Source organism: Pantherophis guttatus, chromosome 3, assembly GCF_059756535.1.
Source record: "Pantherophis guttatus breed Tessera chromosome 3, ASM5975653v1, whole genome shotgun sequence".
Classification (NCBI taxonomy): domain Eukaryota; kingdom Metazoa; phylum Chordata; class Lepidosauria; order Squamata; family Colubridae; genus Pantherophis; species Pantherophis guttatus.
The window spans coordinates 170,593,318-170,618,446 of NC_142065.1; the positions used below are offsets into that span (position 1 = coordinate 170,593,318).

Genomic DNA, 25,129 nt, shown 5'->3' on the forward strand with positions numbered 1-25,129 from the left:
AGTTTAAATCAGCTAATTTAAACCAAATGAAAGCAGTTGTAATCATCCATGCTGCTATAGAAGAACATGGAAAGTCCTTAAAAGCATGTTCTGTTTGTAAAAGAGTAACAGAGAATGGTCAGCTTCCCATGTTTGCTAGATTCCCACAAGTTTCCAAAGTTGTGGTCTGCTTAGCTAGAAATCACAAAACTGGTTTTCAGCAACATCTACAGGATCAGAGATTGCCCATGAAAGTACCTGATTGGAAAGACCAAGCAATGCTTATTAAATCTAATTTTATTGACAATTTCAGAAGACAAGTATTTATTGACTAGGACTGAATGATGAGACTAAAAATAATTTGCTAAAATTGTTTCTAGATTAGATATTGGAAGAAAACAATTTTGTTGTAGAGAAACTGATAAGTTATGGTATTAAAATTGAGGAGAGATAATTTATGGATCATTTTCTAATAGCTCTTAATGGATTTTTTTTTGAACTAAGTTTGAAAGATGAGAGTAAAGATTTGTTTGTAGATATGAGATGTGAAATAAGACATTTTTTTCTTTGTAGTTTTTGAGAAAATGACAAAGTATTGTGTAAAGAAATGGAAAGAAATATGAAATTCATTTACTTGTTCAATGTGTGTGTGTGTGTTTCTAATAGCTCTTAATGGACTTCTGCTGATTAAAATTGAAAGATCAGTCTTTATTATTTGTCAATAGATAAAACTTAAGGTATAGGATGAAGACTTTTTTTGGCTGAAATATTAGAGAAGCTAACATATAGAGTTATTGAAAATGTTTATACTTCTCTTGATGAAGGGGACAGTCATTTATTTCTATATTTTTGTTTGCCTGTGTTTTTTGTTGTTCTTGATATATTTTTCTATTTTCCCCAACTCCTTTTTTCCATTTTGTACTTTTGAGTTTTTTCCTATTATTTATATTTTCCTTAGTTTTATTAGTTTTTTATCTTTGTATTTTTAAACTTCAATAAAAAAAAGTATTATGAACATAAGCCTTGGTGCTCCTGGATGGCCTCTTACATGCCTCTTACCATCTAGCATAGTCTAGTCAATACTTACAGTTACAAACTTGCAAGAATTCAGGATAAGATTAAAATGAAAACATATTGTTCATATGTTGTCCTATGCATCTTCAAGTATATTGGCTGTGATTCTTGATATATCCCACAACCAGGGGTGGGTTCTACTTACCTTTACTACCAGTTCACAATGAGGCTTGCTTTGCTCGCGCACGCTCTCTTCTGCGCATGCGCAGAAGCATTTTGATGACGTCGGGGTCGGTGGGCAGAGTCTCCCGCCAGTTTTACTACCGGTTCTATAGAACCAGTGCGAACTGGGGGCAATCCACCACTGCCCACAACCAATGCATACATTGGTTGTGGGATATATATAACAGCAGATATATATAACAGCAGGATTTTAGAGAGGGCAAATGATGACATCCACCCCCTTTGTACTAAAAGATCTCAATGTACTTATTTTATATTGGTTATTGACTTTGTTTTCAATTTATTCAGCGGACAGTCCACCTCTGCCACTTATCATGGGTCTGGCTAATCAAGGCTTGCAACATAGTATTTTTAGTAAGCAAAAAAAGAAAAAAATAGTTATCAGCCTTACTCACATCCATGCCACATACAACATTCCTTGAAAATGTAAGGGTAAGGCAGTTAGAGCATGTGTTAACCAATTTTCCACAAATGCAATGAAAGCTCAGTTTTATATCATCTTATAGCCAATTACTGTTGCTTACATTCTATCTCACAAATATATGCAATGTACTGACATATATTCAGAACTTGTAAAGTTTAATAGATCATATATTATGCATATCATATTCTATACATATATATATATACACTATATATGATATATAGTATATATGTATGTATGTATATATATATATATATATAATATATATTCTAGATATGATATATTATGCATATCATATTCTCTATATGATATAGATAAATCATATATATTATATGACATAGTACATAACTTTCATTAAAGAGGCCTTCATCCTGCAGTGAACTGATTTTGAATGATGATGATGATCTGCACAGTACCATAGGAAGAAAAAAATTGCTAGATTTGAATTTAATTGGAAGATTAAAGTATTTGCAAGTAGGATATTAACAAAATTAACAAACTCATGATACTATTTTTAGTGCTCTTTCCCTTTTTTTTTGTTTAATAAGTTTGTACATAATTATAGTCTTCAAAAGTTTATCAGTCAAGTCAAAAGTTTATCTAATGTTTAAATGGATGCTTTGAAGATTTACAACACTATAGACACAACTTTGTTGCTATTTACAATTGCTGATAAAATTTCTAGCTAAGTGCTGAGAATTTCTGTCCAGAGGCATTTCAGTGTATACAGGAAGATAGGGGATCCTGTTTGCTCATCTCGTTCATCATTCTCATAAGCTTTGCATTTAACCACGACATATTCCAGACCCACATCAAATCCTTTACTAATGCTTAAGTCCCAGTGTAATTTTTTTTAAAGTTAAATGGGGGGTTTTGTTTCCTGTCGGCCTATGCTTCAAAAATATTTTGTTATCATAACGGGCATCTTTGGAAATCTGAAGATTCATTTAATCCAGTCCCAGTAGCCATCCTGCAGTCATCCTGTCCTTCATGAGCAGTAGATTTGAGAAGGGAGGGGGTCACAGAGAAATTAAAAATGATTTTTCCCTCAATATAAATTTATTACTTATTTATATACATGTATTTATTTATTTATTTATAAATTTATTTACTATCGGAGGATATAAGAATGGCAGTAACTAGAAGCACCATTCCCACGATAATGAAATGAATCTCCACTCAGAAGCAGTTAGCCATGGAATATAGTGCTTGCTGGAAAACAACAGCAAGAAAACTAACTTCAAAGCCTCCTTGAGGATTTTCTAGAGTCAACAGATCCTATCTGGATCATTTCTCAGGCACAAATCACACACCCATCTTTTCTCCCAGCATTCTGTCCTCACACACCCCACAGCTTTTACAGTCGTTTGTTTCAAGAATTGCCAACTCCTGTGCATTACCAAATGAAGTGTACGTCAGTCTTGAGAATCCATATTTTCACTGGTGGAAACAGTATTTAGTTATCATCACAGAAGAGTCAAAGTGCCTTCTTTGGATAAACAGAGGGACAGCGATTGCTTGCATATATGGGGATGAAGGTCAACTGAGAAAGAAAATACAGAAAAAGCAAATAAATTATTTCATCCAGTGGGCTCAAAACTAGAGAAACACAGAGTTACATTTCTAAAAGAAGAACTGAAGGAAAGTCAAACATTAACTCTGTTGGGATGTTATCAGTTTTCTTACAGAAAATTCTTTTTTTAAGGCTGTTTTCTACTGTTGTTGTATTAGTGTATGAAAGGGTGAATTGAACTGAACAACCAGCCAACTAATTCTTGTAACTGCATCTTTGGCATATCTGGAAGAGAGTAATGAATTGTCTTTAAAAAACAGAAGCTGAAACCATAGCAGTTCAAAATGCACTTTTATGAATAGTGAAATATATATTACCTCTTATATTTTTGCAATTAATGGCCCTGTGCAAATATTTCACAATTGTCACTGAAAGAACAAGCATGTCCATAAAAAGCATGTATTCATGTACAGATACTCTCCTAGAAGGATTCAACTGCCTTCTGCAGAAATGGAATTCTATGGGCATCTAATTTGCTCATGCAGGAGCTTTTATTTTATGACTCAGTATAGGACAATTGGAGATGAAACACCCATCCCAGAATCTGTATCTTTTTTTTTTTTAATGTATTCATTTAATAAAACAGAACAAAGAGAAAAAATGAAAGGGGAAGAGAAGAGGAAAGGAAAAGGAAGTAATACAATATGTAAGGACTTCTTATGCATGTCTGTATGTATAATATAATTATCAGCCTGAACCAATCCATTGCAGAATAAATGACTTTTCCCTAAAGGTTATGACTGACATCATTCATCAACCTAGTCCAGCGCAGCTTGATAAAGAGATGTTTTTCAGCTTTCCAGTCTAGGGCTGAGCTTGATCTGTTGCTCTGTTGCTTTCAACATGTTGTTTTTGGTTGATTATTACTTAGAACTATAGAGTCACAGACTTGGGAAGATGCCCTAAAGGTCATCTCATTCAACCATCTGCCTATACAGGAAATCCTCTGCTATTCATTTGTTAATTGTATGTGTATTTGAGCATCTCTCTGCATGTGTAACTTACTTTTGCTTTGAAAATGGCTTTGAGAGCAAATTTTGGGAAGGCAAAATAAGGAATAACTCAGTGCTTTGCAACAGAAGATTCAATGATGGATATCTCCACCGGTGGAATAAAATATCAGCTGACACAAGTGGGGGGATCTCTATTTATATACTTTGAGATCCCTCAAAGTACACATAGTAATCTTGTCATAGGTTCTCAATAAAAAATTTTCCTATGGATTCCAGAGTCTGAGATGCTGCCCCTCATCATTTTTCACTCTTCTTTATTGAAGAGACTTGCAAGTCCGAATGCACTTCTCCTCTCCCTTCCTTTATGATTGTGTGAAAAAAGGAGGGGCTTGCCTGATGCAAAAGTAGAAAAGTAACATTTTCTCATGTTACTTTTTTGGCCTGGGCTCCAGCCCTTTTATCTTATTATTGAATTGGTAGCAGCTCTTCTTTTTGTCCTTCAAGCAGAGGTGATATTCAGAAGGTTCTGACCAGTTCTGGAGAACCAGTAGTGGAAATTTTGAGTAGTTTGGAGAACCGGTAAATACCACTTCTGACTGGCCCCGCCCCAATCTATTCTCTGACTCCCGAGTCCCAGCTGATCGGGAGGAAATGGAAATTTTACAGTATCCTTCCCCTGCCATGCCCACCAAGCCATGCCACACCCACCAAGCCACACCCACAGAATCGGTAGTAAAAAAATTGGAATCCCACCACTGCCTTCAAGGCTATTTTCCCTTTTCCCTCCACTCAACCGGTTAACTTTAAATTATCTGTTAAGGATAGTACTAGTTGAATTACTCCTTATGGAAGACACCAACAGATGGGCATCCCCTGATAGTTGTATCTGTGTATTTTATTTTATTTTAATTTTCAGGACTTATATGGCCGTCTAACTCTAATCAGCTCACAAAAATCCATAAAAACATGATTAAAAACAAAAGTATCCTTCCCCCAGGTGGCAAACCAAATATGCCCCAGCTCAACTCCCATCCTAGGCCAATGCTTTGGACAAGAGGCAGGTCTTCACAGCCTTCCAAATTGTTCATGGGGGAGAAAAATCAATTAGATATACTTTTTAACAAACTTTAAAAAGTCTTGTCTTTAAAAAAAATCCTGGGCATTTCTGATGTAAGAAACTTTGAACTCTAAAAAAGTTAAATAAAGATAGCTCAACTCATTTATTGTATACTTCAAAATTCAGAAGCTTCACAAGCAGCCCCATTCACTTTAATGAAGCATACATTTGGCATTTCACCTAGCATGTACCTGAGCTTTCAATCATCCTAGTAAATGGTGTCCTCTCCATGCAGAGGCTCTTTTTTGAGTGGGAGAAGTCAAGTTTTGAAGATCCTTTCAGAGTTATGGTCTTTTATTTTTTAAAAAAGCAGAGGGGCAACTGGTCCAAGTCCTTCACATGGAGACCATCCTTCTCAAATTATCTGAAAGGAATAAATGAACCAAAACCAGGCCAGGTTCAGTCTGTAAAGCTAATCCATTGAAATAGAATCCCAAAAGTTATTTCAGTGTTTCAGGACTCCCACACACTCCTGTTCATTGAGTTATTGGTTTTGATGGATGCACACAAAGAAGAAAAAAATATTTGATGGTGGGTATTTTGGGTAGTTTTTCTTTCTGTTCTCTTGGGTGCCAAGAAAATATTTTATTTCAATAACTATCAAGGTGTGTCAGAATCTTTTTTCCCTTGGAGCAATAGTGATGTTGTCAAGCATTTCGAGTCAGACCTGCCCAGAAGTTTGGGTGGAGAGATATTCTGTGTAATACAGCATCTTCAGTGCTCCCTTGTGAGGTAGCCAGAGGTTGCTCCAAAGCCTGGGTGGAAGAACATCTGTGCCGTGTCTTTTTACAGGCATTGCCACTGGGGGGGAGGGAAAGGTACAGACACCTGGAGCATTATTGTCCCTTCCTTGGATTTAAGAAACTACAGATGAAATGGACTGGCTTCCTTACAGAACAGCTGCTGTGCTGTTTATTTTAATGGTAAGATGGATCTTCAGAACTTTTTTTTAAAATCAAAATATTCATTTTTCACAAAGGACTTTTGTTTCGAGGTGATTTCTAGGGTTGCATTCTGCTTAAATTAAATTAAAGATGGTGCAGGCATTTCTTACATTATTGGGTATTCTTAAATTGTGTATTGAAAATCTAGTTTTATTTTATTTAAGATGAAGTTGGAGATAAAAAAGCTTTTGGGTGCAATCCTCTTTCTTACTAGAGTATAAATCCCTTTGCATTCAGGATGTATTTCTGAATGCATAAGCATGGTAACACGGTGCCACAGTTAGTCTAAATGGAATCAAAATCTGGATTTTAGTTTGAATTAAAAGGTTAAAATTTAATGATACAAATATCAGTACATTGTCATCTCTAGGTTGAACGTTGATTTCATTAGCATGGCCCTCTATCATATTAATGCTTTTGGTTCTAATGCTTCCTTTTCCTAACAAAAGGAAATAGAGTTGATGCTAAGACCTCACATGTGTAGAATTCATCTTAATGCTCAAGAATTCAATACTGAAAACCAGAAAGGGGCTGATCATCACCGATATTCCTCCATTCATAATTTCATAGCTTTTCTGGTACTCACAATTTTAGTTATAAGGTTTAAGTATATAATACAATACTTCTGTGTTTCGTGTGTGTGCATGCGTCGTGTGTGTATTCTTTTGATGTGAAATTATGTAGCTCATTTCTATAACAAATAAAGCCAGCTCTGTTTGCTGTTTTTACTTCAGTAAAATCAAGCTCATCCAGACAGACAGCTGTCAAAAACAGTTGGCAAAAACTAACAAAAATTATTTGGTACAACAAACAGGTTTCTTTAAATCTGGAGAGTTGCTTACAGTTTGGAAATGAAATAGGATGAGGCTGTTCACCTAACAATCCACACTTCTACCAATCAGCTTGCATAACAACTGCCACCTCAGTCAGTTTTACTTGCAGCAACCTGTCTTTTAGCACAAAATCCATTTTTAAAACCTTCTTAAAAAGCAATAGATCTACAGGCCTCAATCTAAACTGCTTGCAATTCATATCACGAGTCCCACTAGTTTTGGTTATTTGCCAGCAAGTTTTGTTTTGGGGCCTTCTTTGGAAGGACTTTCAGTATGCTTCTAGTATTGTATTGAGAGGGAAGCTGGTCCTTATTTTTCAAAGGGAAAATGAATAAATGTATCAGGCATATTGAATCCCTTTAACATGCCTCACAGGTGAAATGATGTGATTATCAAAAGCTGATGCTACAAATATTTCAGAAGGACTTTGGAGGTTTCACATGAAGAAGTGGAATATAGAACTTTGTAATATCATATATAATTACATAGGTCACCACATAAAATACATTGAAATCTATTTACGATTGTTTGCCCTTGGAAGGAAGGAATATACTTCTGAACATGTGAAATCCAAACGATTATATGCATGGAACATGCAACTATCAGTCTTATTCATAACAAATAATATTTAGGAGGGAGATGATACAATATTTCCCATCTCCAAATGTTTATTTCAAGAGACCAAATTATATAGTTGGGTTGGGTTTAGAGTATATGTATGGACTTGTTTTAAGAAGCAAAGTAGCACAATACTTTTGCCACCTGCCTAATGAAAACCTGTTTATTACTACCATCTATACTTCACTCAAAATGATTTGTAGTTTGTACCAGCGAAACACTTTTTCTTAATTAAAAATTAGTTTGGATTGCTTGGATATATAAATTTATGTTTCAGAAAATTTTAGAGATCTAAATAATTTTCTCCAAGTTTTTTGTGTTTCTTACTGCAATCATCATTTGTACACAAATCATTTAATGATTTGGCATACAAATGTTGGTTAGTCCATTATCCTCCAACCTGTTGCCTTATACTGTTAGGTGGCATGATGGGAGTTGTAGTCCAAGACATCTTGAGGGCATCAGACGTTCATTTACTGCAAGTTATGGTCCACCTGCAAGAGCATGTGATCTGTGGGTGGATTATTTTTTCAGTAAAGATTAACAATCTTAAGAAAAATGAGTTGTTTTCATGATAAACCTAAATATAAAACTGGTAATTGTTATCAAAAGTCTTGTAGCAAAATCACTGGTTTGCCTCCTGATTCTTAAGTGTTTTAGGAATGCTTACTTTTTTTTCAACAACCAGCAAAAATTAGTATCCATCAATAATAAGATGCTGACCCAAAGGCAAAACATCATGGATTTCCAAAAATGAATATTGACTGTGTCCATTCACTTGAAAAAAAATGTAGAGTTTACATCAGAGAAATATCAAACTCTAAAGAGAACACACATGAAAGTTTGGCTAGGTTTAGGGTCCTGGGAAATGCTCCAGAATGAAAGAATGCTAAACTGCTTTCGGGTCTTTTCCCCAAGCTACCTGAATAGCTAATAGGTAGATTAGGATTCGCAATTTTGTTCTTGTACTGCAAGCAATGGAAGTTTAGGGGGGAAAGGGCCTGGTAAGAAAAGATGCATTTCTCTATCTTTCTCTACCTTCCTTTAATAAGTATTTTTGATGAGTTGCAACCTGCAAAGTATTAAAACAAGAAAGAGCTTGCCAGCGTCTGAGTCTCTAACTAAAGTACAGAATTACTTTATCTACCATGCTGCTAAAGAATTTGGGAATTCATAGTCACCTGAAGAGACATTTGAAAATTATTAATACTATGATTTTAATGCACAGCCCACACCTGATTCATACATATTCATTATGTAAAATAAAAAATCTAAATTCTCTCACCAGTAAAGAACACACAAGCAAATTTCTATGCGAGATAAACTGTGATAAGCTGTCTTTGTATTCTTTATGGTCTCTAACATAAAGAAAAGGCAAAGGTGCTCCCAAGTACTGTCGCTTGTATGAAGCTCATAAATGCTCATAAGATTGAGCATCCCCACCCATTGTAAAATACATGTTTAACCAGTTCAATGGCTCTCAGGTGAATAATTACAAGGGAGATGGAAATCCAGCTCCAGGTGTGCATCTAAATTAGGATACAGGTATGCACAAAGCCCTGCATTCATTTAGAGAGCTTCTAACTTGGATCACGTTCAATCAGTTTATGATCAAATTAGCAATATGGTGCAGTTAAACTATCAAAATGTATTTCTCTCTGTCTCTCTTTCTCTCTCTCTCTCTCTCTCTCACACACACACACACATTGTAATCCTACTTAAATTTAAAGATTAAAGGAGCCTGGTGATTTTACAGAGACATTCACATTGGGGTTTGATCACAGTGTTTTGACAGTCATTTTTTCAATGTAGCCTACTGCCCTACTTTGCTTAGCTTAGCTTTTGATACAATCCTCTTATCTGGGAATACATTTTAAGGACCTTATTTCTAAGCAAATAAGTCAAAGACAGTTAATGCAAGCTTAGGTTCTTTTTGGTGAGAATTTGAATATTTAATACTATTTATCTTTGAAGACATTACTGCCTGGTAGTTGATGGCAGATTTATAGAACTCTGGATATCATTTAATAAAAGAAAGAAAGAAAGATCTAATCTTGTATAGTGGGAGTGTTAGCTCAGGAATCAAATACCTAGTCCAAACTGCTGATACAACTGCACACTACAATGACACAATGATGACTAATAGCATAATGTGCTCAGATATCCAGCTTTGTTCACAGCAATATTCTGCTTATCTTCAAAGGGAGCAGACTCAACTCCTAGAATGAACAGCACTGGGAAAGGGAACAGATCAAGAATTAAGGGCATGTTCAGTCATTTGAATGCAATAGGTGGAGTAGGGAGTATTTCGTAATTGCATATAATATTGCTTTGGCAAGAACCACAGTGAATTAATTCCTGTTTTCAGTTGGCTTTGAAGCTGAAGTTTCAAAGTAGCATGCTAAAGTTCGGGAATTGAGGATTCTCTCATTTACAATATTTTCATCTTGAACAAATGCTCATGACTTGGTCCTGATAATTATCAACAAATATACCCATATTTATAAGACAAAGTGATCAAAGTTGAAGGCCAATGGAGCTTATTCTTATTCTGTTTTTAGACTTATAGCCCATATAAGGACAGATAAAGAATGGGATTTTAAATGTCAATAACTTCAGATGATTACTGCTGGTATTAAGGAATGCAATACAATTTAGCTTCAATTATTATTATTATTTTGGTATATCATGGAGAATTAATCTTTGGTTTTGCTAATGTAAAATGGGTTACATACATCTTTTCTGGTTGCCCAAAAACAGACATGTTCTGTCTAGCAGTAGAGCAAAAACTGAGTACAGTCAGATTTTCTGTTTTTAAAAGGATCAGGGAGATTAACCATTCCTTCTCAGTTCCAGGAGAAGCCATGTGGCTCTCAAAAAAGGTAAGGCAGGAATCAAGGCCCCGCCCTTTCTCTCATGTGTTGCCACATGTAAAAAGTGATGGGGCTTTGATGGCATAGTCACCCTGCCAGTTTGACTTTTTTTGGTGCTCCTGCAGACACCGTATCTAATTCTACAATTAAAGATGTTATCTGATAGGTGCAACATTCCTTTCTAAGGCTGGATTCATCTGCTCCAATTGACAAAAATTAACATTTGCTACTAAAAAGGCTGCTAACTGAGATTCCAACTTTAATTTCATATACTGAATTAGGTAAATCGTTTAATTACTCTTGAGAATTGTTGACTGATTTATCATTTTGATAAGTTGTGTATTCTTTTCAACTCTGTGCCATAGAAATCTTAGGGAAATCAGTAATTCTACACAGAAGAGGTGAGCAGCCCATAAATATTTGTGTTAATTGGCTTTCCTTTTTCAAACTATAAGAAACTAAAGTTTGCATGCTTGGACTTTGGGAGAGGACCTTGGACCTTTCAGTGAAAACAGCAGTTAGTTTCTAGGGAATTACTTTCCCAGTTATTACATGTTGGATTCCCTGCTATCTTTTACAGTATTTGCTTGAGTAATTTATACTGTTCTGAACAAAAGCATGAGCAATTTATTGTGGCACATCAAAACTATGATAAAGCTATACATAGTTCTTAGTTTTGTTGGACATAAAATGCATACTTTAAACCATTACTGGTACAAATGAAAATATCAAATATTAAGATCAGAGTATAATTTATCGAGCATCATTTCTCCCACACAAATTAATCACAATTGTATCATACATGTTTTCAGTCAATTCTCAGTAATTATCCAATAAAACACATGGTGAATTACACATGTTTCCTTATATGTGGAACATGTAGATATATATTACATACAGAAAGACAGAAAGACACATACATTTACCTTTCATGCTAATAATTTTCTAATGGCAAGAAGCAATAGTATCATCTTTTAATTCAGGAATGACACATCTCTTTTCTTTCACAACAAATTATAGCTAAGAAGGACCAGTCTGCCTCTTATCTGCTTGTCTCTTCTTAAGGGGTGAAGGGCGGTTCTCATATTTTTTTTCCCCTTAAGGTAAACAAACATAACACATAACACATAACAAACACAAAACATATCCATTGTACTTAGTCCTTCTCTTCTGATGAAGAGGACAAGGCATCATGAAGTTCTTTTGTGCAAATCTTATTTAAACATATCTGAAGGGGCTTCATGCACTTCCTATTTATTCTAATAAATAATGCCAAAATTACTCAGTACAAAATCTGGTACTATTACTGTATCCTAAAATATTTCAGTTCAAAAGTTATGCTCAACAGGATTGCTAGGAAAGTTTCCTTTCCAATGATAAATGTTATACTGTACTTATTAATACCTAATGCCAAAGAATGTATGTCACTCTAATATTATATGAAAGGACATGATAGGATTTGTGAGCAAGTATTAAGAGAATAAGAGAATTATCTTAGGATCTGCAAGTTTAACAAGATCCTCAGCCAATTCTCCAATTCCCCTATAAACTATTTATGATGACAAAGATTGAGAATATGGTTTGATGTATCCCAAACAGAAAACATGTGCCCATGTGGTATTACTGCATTTGAAGCCCTATTCACATGTCTCTTAATAGCAAGATCTTGATTCCATAGCAATTGCAGGGAAGAAAAGTTAGACATATCTTACTGTGTGTCATATAATAGGGTATCTAGGACTGATTTTCCCCCTTCCCTGAAGCTGCACAGCTGATATGGAATGAAAGTCAGGATATATACCTGTCATTAGGAGCTATGTAAGCAGATCCTAAGTAAACATTCACCACCCACCACACCCTGAATTAAGCTCTGACGAATTCCCAGAGGAGTAGGCTTTGGGGAATCCACCGTAGCTTAGCAATTGAAGTCAGACTGGTATGAAATGGTCAATCACAATATCCTTACTGATCAGCATAATGGAAATCAGGTGGGCCCAGTTTTCTTCTCCCCCCCAATGATTTAGCAGACAAATTGGTTGGATATATATTTTCTGAATTTCTTTTGAAGGAGAAGAAATTCATCAGTGTTTTCTCAAAATCAGGATTTCCCTGTAAGAATGGAATAAGCCCTTCTCTTTACCCTGTGGTGAGATGGCAGCCAATAAATTGAATAAATAAATACATTTTAAAAGTGCAATGGAAGAAGTTCTCTTGTGAATTCTTCCTTTTGGGTTTAACTTAAATGTAGAAAACCAGAAAGACTGCAGAGTAAACAGAAGGAGAACTGTCCAGAGAAAGACACAATATAGATATATACCTGCTCTTGGCTATCATGGAACTAAACAAATATATCAACACTTCCTATTTGGATTTGTCCCGAATTCTCTTCTGCTTTGAAATAACTTATAAAGCAAATTGACTTTCATTGAATTGAAAATTGCTGTTGGGAAGTGAGGGATTTTCCTGCCTGCAACAAAAAGCAGTAAGCAGACTGGAACTTATTGTTCCTCCTATCAAATATCATGTATCCACTATTTCACCTCTCCAAACCTTCAGCAGCAATATAAAAGCTACCCATTATTGCTTTTCCTGTTGCCCATTTGATATACTGACAACAAGGAGAGACCATAGCCAGTCTACCCTGAGTTCCTACAGCAATAAAAATCCCATCAGAATTCCAAAAGAAAGAAAAGATCAGAAAACAGCCTGAAATTTGGCTCCTAAATTCTGCAGGGAAATGGAAAACCAGCAAAACTCTTTTGAGTTTGGGAGGAAAAGGCAAAGTCATCAAAGGAAGAATTTCCTTACAGGAGTTGAACCTCAAAAGGTGGGAAAATGAGTAAGGCAATAAATAGTTCCTTCCACTACACAAGGGAAGGCAGAGCATTAAAAAAAAAATCCTTATGTCAGCAGTAATTTTAATTACACAGCAGTTGAACCAGAAATTAGTAATCTCAGCTCTCTAATACTGCTGATCTCCTAGGAACTCAGTTGCCAAAAGTGGTTTCAAACTGGTTCCGAACTCTTGAGTAGCAAGATCTTTTTCAATCTGTAAAGAAATAAAAAAAACTACTCAGTATGCACATATCTAAGTTTGCAGTTCTAGGAACCATCCATATCATTGGACATAAAAAAGTGCTGTGGAATTACAATCAATAACTTTATCATGGGGAGGTGATGCAAAGCCATAATAAGCACATTGGAAAAACAAATGCTTCTTTAGCTTTAGCTACACCCTTCTGAACAAGAACAGCTCTTCCTTTGTTCTTTCTTGTCTCATAAAACATGCCTGAGTGTGAAAAACTTTCTTCAGTGCTGCTGTATTTGAAAACTATTATCTTTAGCACTTGCAAACCACCAGGCCTTTCCATCATTTCAGATAACATGGGAGGGGCTTTATAATCTTTTCTTTGCTATTACCTGAAAAATGACTAATGACTAATAACTAAATAATTAATATTATGATTTTTGCAAAATAACCTGAAAGGTTTAAATAGCAAGGAGAGTTTAATCTTATCTCATTGAACAAATGAAGTTGTTCAGGCCATCACTTCATGTAAAATACACTGAAAATATATATAGTCAAATGTGTTTCAGGAAGTTTAGTCTCCTGTTTTAAAATATTTTGGGGCAAGTGATAGTCAATACCGCCTTGCACTTCTCTAAGTTTGTGAGGACAGCATTGTTATACAATTAAAGATTTGTATCCTTAAAAATGTGATGTATTCAAGACTGTTTGGTCAAAATGTCAATCTTCTTGAAGACATTTCATCACCAAACGACATCAAGGGACTTTTAGCATGGACTTTCCCTTTTGACACTGATGATGTTATCTAGTTTGGTAATGAAATGTCTACAAGAAAATTCAGCCAAATTCAGAGAGCACCAAGAACCCACAGTTCAACCCTAAACTACAAATATTCTCTTCCATTGGTGATACTTATGGCTAGAACTGGGTTTACTGTCAACTCCAGGACACCAGGGACATACGTCTTTCCTTAATTTCTAGATAAAAAAGGTTATTTTCTCTGGCAGGGTTTGCTTCCCAGTAGTAAGAACTGATTCGATTACATTACATCTGGATCAATTTTCTAGAATTCCCCCCAGAATAACCAAATTATGTGGCCACTCTTTCTACATGACAATTGTCAATAAATCTTTCCATAAAGCAAGTAAAATTATAACTATCTAAACTTAAATACTTAAATTTACTATTTTTTTTTGATTTTAATGTATATTTTTGAAAAAATGGTTACTGAGAAAGTTTGGGAGATTCTTTTGGCAATTGTTCATTTTATGATCATCACATTCACAAAGGAGTTAAACTGTTCTGCGGCTATCAAGTACATGGCTTTTGATATAACAGGTTCAAGATGCAACACAGGTTCCTGTCCTGGAAAACATATAATCTAAAATTTATTATAGGAGAAACTACAGCATAACGTCAAAAAAAAATTGTAACATACCTTTTTTTCTTCCTGCTGTTTAAATAACATTGCTTCATAGCTGCCAATTTAATTGAATTGGACAAAATATTTCAATTCTTTGTTAAAACAAAACCATAAGTGTAACCAGATGCATGAATACAAGTTTTGTTTGCTCCTGCAGTTCAAGCGCACTTTGAATAGTGTATAAATTTAAGATTTAAAAGAGTTAAAATCATTTCATATACTGTAGCCTCTCGGTTCACATCAATGCTGAAATAACTATGTTGTCATTATGCCAAAATAAATATTATGTAGCTGATAGAAAATAATTTTGCTTTCTTCTCATGTGCAATTCGTTTTTCTTTTTCTTTATTTAAGTCCCTCATGGCCCCTTGGGGAGCCGGTATAGTTTAGTGGTTAAAAGTGCTAAATTAAGAATACAGAGATCCAGGTTCTAATGCTTCCCAACACGGAGACAGGTCCCCCAACCATTCCCTCTTAGCATCAGGCTCTGTGATAAGACCGTCAATAAGCTTCACTATATGAACTTGATGAGCCCAAACAACAATCTTATTGTTGTGTTGTAAATTGTCATATTTTGTATTATATATAATACAATTATATTACATATAATTATATAACGCAACTTGAGGACCTAGTTGTGGGGGCAATAAGCTGACTTTGTATAAATATACAAAAAGGATGAAGGCTATTGCTGAGCACACTGTAAGCCACCCTGAGTCTCCGGAGAAGGGCGGCATATAAATCAAAATTTAAAAAAAAAAAAAAAATTCCAGGGGGAAGATATAGCTCTAGAGAAGTCTCCATACATACATACCCAAACTGCTTTGTCTTTTACTTCATTTTAAAACATTTCTATATCATTTAACAAGCTGTTCATCTACAGACAATGTTCAACCTATAAATATATTTTCTATAATATTTATTTTCTACAAAATAAAACAAATTAGTAATACAAATATTAAAATATATAAAACAAGCCAGCAGACAGAAATATTGGAATAGCGCATCATGAATCAGAATGAGTTCAGTCTTCACCTAAACTGAAATGAAGTTCACACATATCTTATGCTTCTATAGACACACCCAGATTTTGGGTGTTATGGGAAGAATCATCTTGAAAGTCCTCATATTTTGGGAGTGGTTGTCATTCCAGAAGCCTTAAGACACAGAAAAATGCCCATGTTCTCCTTTACATGTGGAGCAAAATTACAATTGAATATTTATTGCAAAGGCATGATAGCAACATTTGTTGAAAGTAGAGTAGTATAAAGACCATGTAATATTCCAAGAATCATAGATTTCAATTTTTAAAGCAAATGTCTAAACCTTGTGTCAACAATCATTTGGTGAAGAAGCAACATTCCTACCAAACTTTACAGAATGTGTACACTTGCTTTTTTCCCCCCTTCCTTGTCTTGAAATTGCTAGACTTTATCCTACAAGGTAGGAATTTTTATCAGACATTTGAATTATACATGTAATGGAAGCTATCTATTTATAAGAGGCATAACTTCTTTGTGTTCTATCTAAAATTATTGAGGTATGTTATCATTTCTGCTTGAAGTTTACTTATCTGGTGAGAATATCTGCTCTACTGAAACTTTAAAAGCGCCTAAACTAAAAGCTTTAATTAAAACCAAAAATGGCAGCATTCCAGGTTTTGTAAAGTTTTTTTGTATGTGTATGAGAGAGAGAGAGAAACTAGCCTGCTGCTGATGCTTTTGAGTTTTAGGATGGTTAAAATATTACATTTTAAAATAAAATCAAACTTCATTTTATCAATTTGAAGTTTTTTAAGTCATATTTGTTGAAACTAAAAGTGGGATACTCATGATGCTCTGAATGTTATGGAACCATCTTCTACCAACATTGCCAACAGTTAGGAGTAAGTGGAGGTAAACTTAAATGTGGGTCATTTGGCAACAAAAGAAAGTGAGAGATATGCTAATTTAAACTGAAGCAACCACTAATTCAAAGAAAAAGTAGAGTTGTGTTGTGAGGAAAGAGAAATACATGGAACCATTTTCTGCATTATGATCTTATGCAATATGATTCTTTTTTTCTTCTCCAGATATTTCAGCTATTTAAAGATGAACACGTCAGAGTTAATGAGACCATTATGCTTATTTTGTTCTTATTTTGTTTCTTTTCCAGGTGTCTCTGGATTTCAGCATCGGTTCTTTTCATGTTGAGGTAACAATCACTTCAATTCATTTTCTAGTAATGTGTACAATATAAATCTAATTGAGACTTGCTATAAAAATACTATTTATTGTAAATCAATATGCAAGACTCAGCCTTCCTTATTTCTTGAGCTTTTCATAGCCACAGGGAAAGCATTCCAAGCATATGACCTTATTTTCACACATGTTCCTTCTCTGCCTTCCTCAGGATCCTGGCCTGGAGTCACCAGTCTTCTCAGTGGCCCACTGCTCTGTGTCTTGAGATAGCATGGCCCTCTGATTCAAATTCTCATATTAACAGAGGAGCCATTCTGATGATAGTTCTTTCCCAGTTTACAGCTTCCTAGGATTACACCATTCCACTTAAAATGTCTGGTTATCGGGAAATATTCTGTGAAGTTAAAAGAGTAACGAAGAGCTTCTTGTTCAAGCAAAAAGCAACTGATAATGTGCAGCTAGCCTATTCTATTTTGGATTTTAAACAGGGGTGAAATGCTCCCGTTTCAGACCGGATCACCCAATCTGGTAGCAATGGCAGCGGGTGGTTCGGAGAACCGGTAGCAAAAATCCCTGCCCCCCCCCCCCATGCCCAGCTAAGTCGCGCTTTTTGTTTACTTTTAAAAGCATTTTTTCTACAACCTCTTCAGCTGAAGAGGTTGTTTAAAAAATGCTTTTAAAAGGCTCTGATGATCCCAGCTGAGTTGCCTGATTGTCAGAGGCTTTTTTTTTCCTTTTTTCTTTTAAAAGGTAAAACACAGTCTCTGACAATCACAGCTGAGCAGCACTATTGTCAGAGGCTTTTTTTTACTTTTAAAAGCAATGCTTTTAAAAGTAAAGAAAAAGATTGTGCATCACAGCTAATCACCACCCCCTCACGCGCTCTTCTACTTACCGCATGCCTCCTTTTGGTGTGGACTGCATGTGCACACCTCACACAGTGCATGCACAGCCAGTGAACCGATAGTAAACCGGTTCAGATTTCACCACTGATTTTAAATGTATTATTACATACTTGTGATGTCATTTAGTTAGTCCAATAATATTGGTGTGTTCTTTATTCAAGGTAAAAGAATGGAATGAAAAAGGAATAGAGAGATGGAAATCCCATCGGAGGCAGAAACGAGAATGGATTAAATTTGCTGCTGCCTGTAGGGAAGGAGAAGATAATTCAAAAAGAAACCCAATTGCAAGAGTAAGTTCCAAACATTTTATATAGATAAAATTCAAATAGTTGCAAAAAGGTAAGCAAACAAAAGCAACATATTGGCTAAGGGAATTTCCAGACCAGGTTTTTATTCTGCAATTATTCTGTCTCATCACTGGAGTTATATGTAGAGCTCAAATATTTTCCATAGGTAAGCTTGCTATTTTCTCTACCAATTTTACTATCTTCTCTTTCCGTGCTTTTCCTCACAAAAATGGGGGACGAGATGAAATACACAATCATTTTTGTTTTGGAGCACTAGGAATATGTGTATATAAAGATTCTGCATATTGCCCTAGCTAAAAATTGAGCTACATTTTTCACTTGCATTCTGTCAAACGAAAGTTACAGGTTTGTCAAATATTAGGTCTCATTTAATATGCCATGTTAAGTAGGAGCACCATACTTATTTTATGCCAGATAAATATATTAATGTATGGGAGGAATATTAAGGAATTATTAATATCTGGTTTTATGAATTGTTTTTCTTGTCTCCCTTTCCAATCCTTACATGTATAAAATGAATTTTATTGCACTGTTTATAGACTGCAATTTTTTTTGAAATAAAAATATTATGTAAAAAAAGATTCTGCCATAGATCTTGCTGGACACATAACTTCTTTATTAGATTTTACAGTAGTAGAAAAAATTGCACAGTATTTGTTTCACCTACATAAAAAAAAATCAAGTTTTTTTTTAAAAAAAGAACATTTAAAAAATGGTATCTACTATTACCAATACCAAATTGGTAATGTTAGCTGGACTCAGCACTGGAATATGTATCATTATAATAATTAAGTGATGCTAAATAATACCATTCCCCTGATTTTCATTTACTAAGTTTTCACATAAAAACTGAAATCTGAAAAATATCTAAATCAGTGAGAAACAACCATTTAAAACTACTTTAACAAACATTTTTTTCTCCAAGAGTTCCACAATAAAAGATAAATACAATAGATTGCCAACTAAACTATTTAACACATACATCCCACTCAGTCTATTAGCTGAAAAGTTCTTAGTGCTTATACTTGGGGCCTCTCCCAAGTCTAAAAAACGGAAAAGATGTTTTGGATTTTCCTGCCCAAATCCCAGAGATATAGAACAAAATTTGTTACAATCCTAAACACAAGGGGCTAAATATGGAATTATGTAGTTTTTCATATTGGGAAAGCTTTCATTTCTATATAGAACTAAGGAAGACAAATGCATAATTATAAAAAGGAGTTGAGAAAAGGGTCATATTGCAAAAACAAGTGGACCCAATAATCACACACAAGAATTCCAGACAAAATCAATACACTCAGCCTAATTATTCTAGTTTCTTTGTGGCTTAATCAAGGAGGATTTCAGCACATGTTCATCACCAAGAAAAAAGAGAAAAATGAACTGGGCTTCCAGCTTGAAGTTTCATAAGCAGGGCCTTATTCTTATGCTCCTGTCTTTCCTTTGTGATCTTTCCTTAGCTCTACAGAACTGAAGGATGAGTAAAAACCAGTCTTCTTGGGAAAGCTGTTACTTTGCTCTATCAAGGACCACACTCATTTTTTGATAACCTGGGTCAACCAAACAAATAAGAAATTATTTAAATTAAAGCCACCTTCTAATGACCTGCACTTATCCAGGCCTCTCAAAATGGTGTCAGTTATCAGATGCCTTAAGAATTCTACTGAGCCATACCAGAACTAGAAGTTTATCACATTATTTAAGGTTAAAACAAATTAAAGACTGCAATATTTTTGGTTTTGTTTTCTAAAACAGATCCGATCAGATTGTGAAAAAACGCAGCCAATTATATATAAAATAAGTGGAGTAGGAATTGATCAACATCCCGTGGGAGTATTTGTCATCAACCAGAAGACTGGTGAAATTAATATAACAAAAATAGTAGATCGAGAAGAAACTCCAATGTTTGTGGTAAGGAATATTGGCAAAACAGTTCTTTACCTGTTACGGTTTATGATTACAGTATCTAAATAACGGTTACTCACTTCTGTATAAAAGGTTATTTCCTGAGACCACTTGATATTTTAAGCATGTTTGTTAAGACTCCAAAAATATGACTTTGCAGCAACTGGTAACAACTTCTAAATTTCCCTTTTCATGGAAACGTTGGCCTTTTTAATGGGATTTCATTTTTCAGTTTTAGAATAAGAATTTGAGCTATACATCTTTCTAGAATGTTGTTGGTTTTTAATATAAAATTGGGGTGCTTTTGTTGGATAGTTGGGATAAATCTTTTTTATTTTTCATTCTCTTGCTTTTACTCTTATATTAGTTACTATGGTTATATTTATCACCGTTAGCCATCTGGAATATGAGAAAAGTCAAAGAGCATTTTGTAATTAGGTCGAAGATGACCTAATTCTTGCAATATGGGCTGAAGCTTCTTTCACTGTTGAAAGTGTTTTGACTACTTTGTAGACCTTTTGAATAAAGCTTTTTATCTTTTTTTAACGTCTTAATTTAGATTCACTGTCACGCTATAAATGTTATGACTGGAAAATCAGTAGAAACACCTCTTGATCTTCGTGTTCGGGTTCTGGATATAAATGACAATCCACCAATATTTACACAACACATGTTCTCAGGGTCAATAATAGAAAGCAGCATGGAGAGTAAGTATTTTCTAAATAAATGCACCCCGCCCAGAATAGTAGCCAATATGTATGGTTACATGTATCATTTTGTCAGCTGTATAATTTCTAATTTCTGGAAAACGTGCATATGAATGCAGCAGTATCTTTCTTGGAAGTAAGGCATTAATTTAATAGCATTTGGGAAGAAGCACAGGATAGTGCCATGGCTCCCATTTTTGTCACTAGAAAAATTAAGTTTGGGGTTTAATTCTCCCATATTGAACACATTTGTGTCACTACTCATAAAAGTTTCACTTTAAAAACTGAAAAATTGAGTTTTTCTTTTTTCAGCTAAAAAAGAATTTATCATTCGCTTGATGATAAATAAATAATGAAGCACAATTTCAAGATATGCTATCTTGGTCAGTGAATAAATAATAGTTGAATTTGTAACAGTAAGTCACATTTTTCCACTGTGATGAGTACATGAGTTGTATAACCTGTTTATGGTTCCCTGGCTTATTCTTGATCACATTTGATATATTTTTCAACTCGTTGATTAATCTACAGTGGAGTATACAAGTAGTCCTTGACTTATGACCATAATTGAGCCCAAAATTTATGTTGCTAAGTGAGACATTTGTTAAGTGAGTTTTGCCTCATTTTACAACTTTTCTTGCCACAGTTGTTAAGTTAATAACCCAGTTGTTAAGTGAATCTGGCTTCCACATTGACTTGTCAAAAAGTCGCAAAAGTGTTCACATAATATGGGAACACTGAAACTGTCATAAATATGAATCAGTTGCCAAGCTTCCAAATTTTGGTCATGTGACCATGAGGTTACTGCAATAGTCATAAGGCTGAAAAATTGTCATAAGTCACTTTTTTCAGTGACACTGTAACTTCGAACAGTCACTAAATGAACTGTTGTAAGTCGAGGACTAGCTGTATAGTCAGCGTTCTACCTGTCCACCAAAAACATCTAGGGCCTAAGAGGGCCTCACCTTCTATGACATCTGCCACCAAGAAATTGAGATTATATCAAAATATCTGAAGCTTTTGCCCCCTTTTGTCTTTTCCTCCCTTCCAGATACATTTGTAATGAAAATAACTGCTACAGATGCTGATGAGCCAAATAATTTAAATTCCAAAATTGCCTACAAGATTGAAAGCCAGAGTCCTGCAGGCCCATTATTGTTTATCTTGAACACAGAGAATGGAGAACTTCACATTGCAAAAGCTCTTGATAGAGAGGTAAAAACAAAACAGAAAAGCCTTTTACAGAAAAATATTGTTGGGAAAACAGAACATTCTGTGGCCGGAATGTTGATGGAAATGGCATGGGGTAGTGGGTGGATGGATATGTTTCATTGGGACCTCAATATTATTTATTGTTTTCTTTAGTGTTCTGCATTTTTGTTCTATTCACTACCTAGAGTTTCTTCTGATGGCAAGGCAGCTATGTAGATTTGTTAAATAAATGAATATTTTCAAAAAAAACTTAAGTGAATGCTTTCAAAATATGTTAAAAATTAAAATCATTCATAAAATCAATACAGTAAATATTCATTCAAAATAAACAAATACTTATGTTGAAAATAAGTGAGATTTCTGGAAATTCAATAAAAGCCACAAGCAAAGTGTATGTCATGAAAATGACTAAGAAAAAGACAGAAATTTCTCAACTTTTCAATGAACTTCAGGACCACTGACCAGGATATCTTTCTGGACCAACTCCAGGGGTTGGGAGTGGGTGGCACTGTATTGTATTGATCCAGCTAGTTTTAGTTAGTGTTGAAAGAGATCCGGCCCTTGGCCTCCACTCTCTGGATTCCCCTGGGACTTGGTACTCTTTCCACTCCTGTTTAACATGTACATGAAGCCTCTGAGCAAAGTCATCCATAGCTACGTGGTGAGATATCATCAATAGACATGTTCAGCTCCAGCAAACTAAGTGATTCTGTTGATTTCCTGTCCTGGTGTCAGGAGACAGTGGGCGTTTGGATGGGGAACAATCCAGAAGCTACAGCTGGTGTAAAATGCAGCAGTGTGGACAATTATATGGGCTCCTCGATCAGTGTTTGTTACACCTTTGCTCCACTAGCTATATTGGTTGCCGATTTGTTTCTGAATTTAATTCAAAGTTTTAAACTTTAAACCTCTACATAGTATAGGCCAGGTTATTTAAGAGGCCACCTCTCCTTCCATCCCATCAGATCTTGCAGGAGCAACATGATATGGGTCCTGTGTACTAAGGAATATCATCTGACAGGACCCTGGAGCTGGCTCTTTTCTGTCACAGCACCCATCCTTTAGCAAATCATTCCCTTGAAATTACACCAGCCTGCTGGCCTCTCAAAAGGCCTTTAAAACAGATTTTATCATTATGCCTGGGGAATCTGATGAGGGCACAGGGCCTTTATTATTCCACTAGTAATTGTATGCATTGCATTCTCCCATATATTATGGTTTATGGTTTTAATTTGTTTTAATATTTTTTTATTTTAGTTATTTCTTTTTACTTAATTGTGTGAGCCACCCAGCGTCATGTGAGATGGCCAATCATATAAATTGAGTAAACAAGCAAAGTGGGGGAGATTCTGATTATTTCCAACATGGTAATCCAGGGCTTCCTAATTTAGTAATAAATTTTATTAGTGCACTGCGTTTAAGCCAAACAAGTATTTCAATGAAAGACCAAAGAAGATATATGTGTACAATATAAATGGAATATACATATTCCAAAATATAAAGTAAAATCCATATTGTATAAAATTAAAAAGCTCTGGATCAGACCAATGTTCTTTATTATTTATGTGATTTTTAAAACATTTGTCACATTGTTCCCTCGTCTGTTCTTCTCCTCCATATTTTCTTTAGGAACAAAGTCAATATACTCTGGTTGTCAAAGCCTCAGACAGAAATGGAGGGCCGGATGGAATATCATCAGAATGTTTGTGTCAGGTTAAAGTTCAGGATGTGAATGATAATTTTCCTACTCTTTCACAAAGCTCGGTAAGATTACTGATAGCTAATATGATCCATCATTATTTTCATTTCAGTCTGGAAATTCTCGATTTTACCATTGTTCTTTCATATTCACTCACTGCAGTGGACAATTAGTGGAAATCAATAGATCCACTTCCAGAAAAGGAGTAGTTTTAGATTCATTGGATCCCAAAGCCAGGTCCCCCATATCTTTCTTATGCAATATTTATTTATTTGTTTGTTTGTTTAGACTTATATGCCGCCCTTTCTCCGAGAGGACTCAGGGCGGCTCACAACAATAAAACAGAAAAATAAAACAAAAACTCCGGATTAAAAGTTACACATTAAATCCCTAAAATCAATTAAAATCCATTTTAAAACCCCCATCAAGGCCGGCCAGGCGAAATAGCCACTCCCATCAGTCAAGGCCAGCCAGGTGAAATGCCAATATCCTGTTTTCAGTCTCTCCCCCAGCTACCACTGGGGGCAAAGTTATGACAACACTTCCTAATCACTTTATTACTTCCTAATCACTTTCAGGACCATTATGTCATCCTAGCTCCTTCCCTAAGCAATAGAAGGAGATGTTGTGATTGAATTATATGTAAACATCAAGATGGAAAGTATTTCTACATTCTCTAATAACCTCTAGGGATCAGAAATAAGATCAGAAATAAGGAATGGATTTTCATGCCTTTGGAAGTCCAGGAAGGAACGGATACATATTTGGTCCACATAGTTACTCTTTCCTTTCCAAAGGAAAGAGAATAATTTGAGATCTTGATTCAAGATCTTAAAATTTTCCTAAAGCCAAAAAATGTAATAATGCAGTATTGGCTAAGGTTTCAGAATCAAACCAGATAAACCGACAACTTCTTAGACCAAAGTCTGTGGCTTAAAATTTTAGAACTTTTTCATCCATTAAAGATAATAGAGTTGTTTTTTTAAAAGAAAAAAAAACATAAATCAGTGTTAATGGCATGACAATAATTTTTTAAAGAATCATAAATTATATAAAATATGATCTGACCTCTAAAATAGATGGGAATGATTACATCTCGTTGGTGAATCAATACTCAGTGAAAATCTATGTTCATTGCTGTGTAACCATGTGTGAAATGATCTTCAGATGAAAAAATACATAGGACAAGTA

General features: G+C 34.9%; 1 protein-coding gene across 1 annotated transcript in view; it reads left to right on the forward strand.

The window, feature by feature from the left end:
• The first annotated feature begins 5,957 nt into the window (after nucleotides 1-5,957).
• The window catches only part of DSG4 (desmoglein 4), a 35,228-nt gene continuing 16,056 nt past the window's right edge, over nucleotides 5,958-25,129 (forward strand). The window contains exons 1-7 of the mRNA XM_034429656.3: nucleotides 5,958-6,226; nucleotides 17,177-17,215; nucleotides 18,269-18,397; nucleotides 20,171-20,326; nucleotides 20,880-21,027; nucleotides 22,079-22,242; nucleotides 23,869-24,003. Coding sequence (XP_034285547.1) covers nucleotides 6,179-6,226; nucleotides 17,177-17,215; nucleotides 18,269-18,397; nucleotides 20,171-20,326; nucleotides 20,880-21,027; nucleotides 22,079-22,242; nucleotides 23,869-24,003 — 819 coding nt within the window. The 5' untranslated portion in view covers nucleotides 5,958-6,178. The remainder of the gene's footprint in view (nucleotides 6,227-17,176; nucleotides 17,216-18,268; nucleotides 18,398-20,170; nucleotides 20,327-20,879; nucleotides 21,028-22,078; nucleotides 22,243-23,868; nucleotides 24,004-25,129) is intronic.